At 34.9% G+C, this 5,859-nt stretch overlaps 1 protein-coding gene across 1 annotated transcript; it reads right to left on the bottom strand.

The window, feature by feature from the left end:
* Nucleotides 1-357: 357 nt before the first annotated feature.
* Nucleotides 358-4,023, bottom strand: LOC121431780 (coiled-coil-helix-coiled-coil-helix domain-containing protein 1-like). The gene is made up of 3 exons (XM_041629480.1): nucleotides 3,834-4,023; nucleotides 2,624-2,742; nucleotides 358-1,191 (listed from the first exon to the last, which is right to left on the bottom strand). Exons 1-3 carry the CDS (start codon nucleotides 3,952-3,954, stop codon nucleotides 1,081-1,083), a joined length of 351 nt encoding a protein of 116 aa, XP_041485414.1. The 5' UTR covers nucleotides 3,955-4,023; the 3' UTR covers nucleotides 358-1,080.
* Nucleotides 4,024-5,859: the final 1,836 nt, after the last annotated feature.

Raw genomic sequence — 5,859 nt, 5'->3', positions numbered from 1 at the left:
TATTCACTGATCTTTTATGAAAAAATAAATAAATTTGGCACCCCCAGAAAAACATTTATATTCATTCTTTGGGGAACCCCGTCCTTTTTCATCATGAGTTTACCCATTTGTATAAAATTAAATATTATGCAATGGAATATTTTCTATATTCTTCCTAATTACATCTATGAAGAGAATTTGAAAGTTTTAATTTTCTATTGAAACCTGACAATTAATTGGTTCTCCAATACACCCAAGGAGAATCAATGCAAAGTTGACTCTATTCAGAAATGAATATTTCTTACAGCAGCAAAACCATGTAAGAAGTGAAGGAGTTGGGATCAAAAATAAATAAAGGCAAAAATGAACAAAAATATCTTGTTTGAAAGAGCAAAATTATATAATTTCTTATCATTGACAAGATCAATCTCTCATTAGAATAGTGGCATCTTTTCCCTGTGATATACACTTAAAAATGAAGTATCAATTCAACCATAGTTGCCATATTCATATTGCCATCTCAAAAATACACTAAAACGCAGGATAAATTGCTTAAACAAATCAAATTCAAAGTTCCAAAATAAAGAAAATGTAATGGGTCAATGAATCTGTGGTTCCCAAAGCCACCAAGGGGGCACTCTTGACTGTCAGGCTGTCATACCACAAAGTCCTCTCTGAAAGTCATTTGCATTCACAGGGCAGTCTATGGCTCAGAACAAGTCTAACACATTTCAAATGATATATAGGTTCTCAATGTCTGCTGTTTCTCTCTGTAGATCCATTACCATTCTGGCTATGCATCATCATCAGCCTATCTTGACAGCTGCTGCGCAAACCAATCCAGCAAAAGTGGGAAGGATAGAATGGAAACATCACCTGCTTCTGCGGAGAGGATCTGACCAAACAGAATCTCCTAGCATTGAGACATCTATCAAAGACATTGGATAATTGGACACAAGAAGATCTTAAGGTTCTGATCCCCTGATGACAGGGTGACCATTGCAATGCATCTAACAGTGCAGAGGAACTTCTAATCTTGATGCATAGCACCTTGATAAGATTGTAATTGTCTTGTGCTGCCTTGCATATTGAGCTCCTTCCTCATTTTTCCTTGGGGAGGGGGTACTTCCATAAGAGTTCATTGATCTGTTTGCTCGAAAGTCTCTTGGCTGATCCCGTTTTCCCTGCTTGAGTTGCTTCCCTCTTTAAAACCTGTCAAAGAAATGATATAACATGTATGGTTTATATTGATTCTTTTATTTCAAATACATTCAAAATGGAAAAGCGGTCTATATTTTGTTTTCAACCCTGGTATTTAAACAATAATTTGATTTTGTGGAGATGTCGTGATATAGTGGTTCAGTCGCTTTACTCTTAAACCAAGGGTCACGAGTTCGAATCCCACCCTGTGCTAATGTCCTTTGGCAAGGCACTCATCCATGTTTGTCACTCTCCACCCAGGTGTTAAATGGGTACTCGGTAGGATATGAAAGTCAATGCAATTAGATTGCCATGTGTGCACCGATAAATGGTTGGCTGGTCAGGATACTCCCCAGGGAGTGGAGATGGTGCACTTAGTGTGTGGAAAATTGATGGATCCTATGACTGGGGTAATAATTACAATGTATTGTAAAGTGCTTTGAAACCAAAGTATGAAGTGCTATAAAAATGTCATTATTATTTCAAATCATTTTTTTAATCATGATAAGAAAGGAGAGGAAAGAGTAGTGTATGAAGATATACATGTACATTGCACACTTTATCTAATCTGTTTGCATGACACATTATCTTAACAACATGATGAACTTACATTTTATTTATTGTTAGGATTCTTTAAATAACTTCAATCTATGTGCTAACTATCACACTTCAAAATTGTCTGCACAAATATTTTTTATAATACTTTTACTACCATTCAAATAATTCAGATGAGCAACAGGCAGTGAAAAAGATGGTCAAACAGTTCTGATTTTGTTTAACAACTAAATAGTACAGAATTGGACTATCTTGTACTTAAGATATCCATAATTCATATTTGTTTAAAGTAGGCACTTTTTTAAATTTAAAAACTTTTTTAACATAACACCAGTCAATGTACTGTAGATTTTCCAGAAAAACCCCAAATTCTATCCAATAAAATACATTTTCAATACATATCATTCACATGTTGCTTTAAGGCAAAGACATTCATGTAATCTATAATTGATCCATATTGTGCTGCATTCAACCCAGGTGAAGTAAAAAGGTTCCAGGCAGGAATCAATTCCTTGAAATGCTTGTGTGCTGTACAGTGGCTACCATGCTAAAGTCAGGGGGCAAATATCCAAGTCCTTCGGAACTGCATAGAGTGTGCATTTGAGTTTTGTCAGACGTGTATCAATCAGATATGATTATTTACTATTTATCATTATCAATTAGTAACTTCCCCACAGCTTGGATTACAGGCGCACGCCACAACGCATAGAGACATTCATGTGCTATACAAGAACTCTGTATACTATTATTAAGTTCTAGTGATTAATTGGAATAGTGACATGCATTTTGGGGAGATTTACCAAAAATTTAAAAGTAGACTGTAACTCTTAGTGAAAACGCCTCCTTTTCTTCAAAGGATATATATTATGTTAAAATTGCTACGGCTTACCTCAGCATCTGCTAGACACTTGTTGAATAGACTGATCTCTTCTGAACAGTCTGCATCGCTGAATTCATGTTGCTTCCAACATGACATTAATACTGCCATCTCAGTAATACAAGTCGCAGCTGAAATACAATAATGTACAAGTTACACAAAATTAAAACTTGATTCAAAGAAGAAAAATTCTATAGTACACCACAAGTCAGGAACAAGTTTAATGCCTTGATCTATAATATCATCTCAATGGAATTAATCTATCATGAACAAAATTTCCCATCAACACTTCAACACCAACAATTTCAAATTATCTAAACCACGAATCAGGAATTAGCTTCGCCAATATCAATACAATGAACTTTGTGCATGAACAAAATTTTCCAAAGACATCATCATGGAGTCCTCAAGACTATCTTTTCCCCACCCATTTTCCAGTTTTTGTTTAAATTTATTAAGCTTGAAATTCGAAATGGGCGGCAATCTTTCTGACCCCTCATGTTTTCTCATTAGATATTCAACATGAAAACAAATTTAAAAAAAAATTATTATGGTTAAAAACGTGTTTAACGTTCAGCAAAAAAAAAAAAAAACACGATACAACTAAGATATTACTAAACATGCTAAATCATTTATTTATTTTTATTTAGTTTCCATTATAATTATAAGGTTCAGGTGGCAATGAAGACTAAGTATTTTTTACGATACTATCAATATCAAACAATGTCGCGGACTCGGACATGTTGGAAGTCACAAAATTGCATTTGTGAAACGGAAAGCACCGATTTGTCACCAATCTTCCTATCTCGGAAGAATGGTCCTAGAAGAAGTTCCTACGTATCGCTCATCTCGTTGTGCAACAGGCCCCAAGTCTTCAGCTAAGCTCGCATAATAACATGATTGAATTGAGCTGAGCTGTGCAGACAGTGATGCCTAGGCTAACAGATAGGGAGTCGGTATCAAAATTAGTCAGCCGGGCACTTTAAATTAATTAAACAAGCAAAGGCCTACTACATTTAGGGCCTAGGCCTACAGTAGATACGATAATACGCCAGTGGCGGACTGTACCAGCCTGGAAGAAGATCAATTCAGGCTCAGCTCAGGCAGACGTGTCGCGACAGTCAGGCACGTACACGTACCGAAATGTAGCCGTCGCCGGAGTTGCGGGGCAAAGAAAGATCGACGGCCGGTAGCGGTGAATCCCGCAAATGTTATCACTTACCCTCGGGTTTTGCCTTCTTAAGTGATACTCTGTCTCTAAGCGCCAGTGGTTTGGACATATTTATATACTCAGTTGGCTTATAATGATTTCGTAAAATGATTTCCTTCAGGCGTTTCGACATTATGGATTTATTTGATTATCAAAAATGCTGACGAGAAAACGAGTTAAATCTAATTAATTGCACAACACGTTACGGAGACTGAATTTTTCGGCACATTAAATTAAGTCACAATACAGCCTATGGTATTGCTAATGTTCAAATTAAAAAGAAAGGAAATCATCAAGTTACATGGGCCTGTTGCATGAAATGGTCTTTCGTAGAACCGTTCTACGTAAGAACGAGATATCGCTCAACTGTTTCACAAAGCCGATTTGGGCGATACGAAGAATGGTCCTTGGAAAGACACCTCCAGACATGTCCTACGTAGGCATGATCTTCTTTGCACACCGCCCGCCATGCACCGTCGGCAATGAGAGAAAATGCGGTTACGGCAAGCCACACTGACATATCACCTTTAAACATATTTTTTAGGGGGTTGATTCGTTTTATCTGGGATGGCGCCAAGTAATTTTTTTTTACATGGGGGCTAGTTGTCATCACTTTTCAGGTCGACAAGACGACCAAAACGGAAGTCATTTTAACTTCTCTGAGGGTAATGTAAGCCCAAATATTTTCAAAATATGTTTTCTTTTATTCTCCCTATACGTCCTATCCCCACCCCTTTTCCATTAAAAAATAAATAAACTTGAACTATGAAATGGGCTGCACTCCCTCTCTGACTCCTTATGCTTTCTCAATATAGATAATTAAACAACATGAAAACAAATATCTTAAAAAGTAATTATGTAAGTAAAAAACGTGTTTATAACGTTCAGCAAAAAAAGACACAAAACTAAGATGTTAAACATGCTAAATCATTTATTTTTATTCATTTTCATTATAATTATTATTTTTGATGAGCTTGATTATAATCAATGAAAATTAATTCTTGAATGGATTTGGGATAACTTGAGATGTAACAAAACAAAGATCTGCAGAAATAGCTAATTGAATTTAAGATACAGATTAGGCCCATAGCTTACGAATCCATCACAATCATGTAAATGAAGATAAGTTCACAAAGAAAAGATTATGAAAAGTCCATACGAAGAGGCGCATTTCAAATCGCAGGGTAGGCCCCAAAAGTATCACGTTAGTCATATATAAATTTTGTATATTCTTAAACCTTATATTCTTATATAAATTTCCATTAATTCAGTGATCAACTTTAAATATGACCAACGTTTATGATCGTTGTAATTTTTAGCATTATTTCCGGTTAACGGTATTTTTTCCATTGCGGATTACACAGCTTTTTCTATGTTTTAATTATTATTGCATAGCACTACTTTATTCACTTGGCCATGTTTGCAGCAATGTTCATATTTTCCTTGTCTTCGGATACTCATCGTGCAACTGAGGTATGTTTATACTCTAAACACTCACATTTGTATTTCTTGCGTTATATCTAACAAATAAAATAAATAAATTACATATTTCACACGCATGCAGCCTCTCATATTTTCCTTTTTAGTCTCATACAATCAGACACTGTTGATTTTGTTTACACCATTCAAACCCTATTTTTACCTCAACAAATAACATATTAACGCATAATTTGCAAAATTGTCATCATATATAAGTATTCTATAAAATATAGAATATTGAACTACTAAAATGTCTAAATTACTAAGTTAAATCAAATTTTATATCGGGCAAGGGTCTCTTTCGTTGAAATATCAATGAAAGGTGTCTTTAAAAGGACACCGTGTTCTAAATAAGGGAAATAATGAAAATTTCTATTTTATTCAGTTATGTTTGTGAATCTTTAAAGTTTTTTCTCTTTTTACCTCATAAAGTAAGCTCCATACATCAATTCTACAATCAGTAATAAATAAAACATCATTTGATCTCTTTTTATTGAAATAAATGATTTTAAGAAAACTCGTCAATCCGAAATAAAAGGTTCAGGTGACGATGAAAACT

The sequence above is a fragment of the Lytechinus variegatus genome, chromosome 18, assembly GCF_018143015.1.
Source record: "Lytechinus variegatus isolate NC3 chromosome 18, Lvar_3.0, whole genome shotgun sequence".
NCBI lineage: Eukaryota > Metazoa > Echinodermata > Echinoidea > Temnopleuroida > Toxopneustidae > Lytechinus > Lytechinus variegatus.
The sequence above is the reverse complement of the archived record's forward strand: the minus strand, read 5'-3'. Positions and strand labels throughout refer to the sequence as shown.

Excerpts from the sequence above, each read along its gene's own strand:
- LOC121431780 (XM_041629480.1), bottom strand. The coding sequence starts at position 3,954 with ATGTCGAAACGCCTGAAGGAAATCATTTTACGAAATCATTATAAGCCA. Across the intron at positions 2,743-3,833 it reads TAAGAAGGCAAAACCCGAGG|CTGCGACTTGTATTACTGAG; the intron begins GTAAGTGATAAC and ends ATTGTATTTCAG. Across the intron at positions 1,192-2,623 it reads AGTGTCTAGCAGATGCTGAG|GTTTTAAAGAGGGAAGCAAC; the intron begins GTAAGCCGTAGC and ends TTTCTTTGACAG.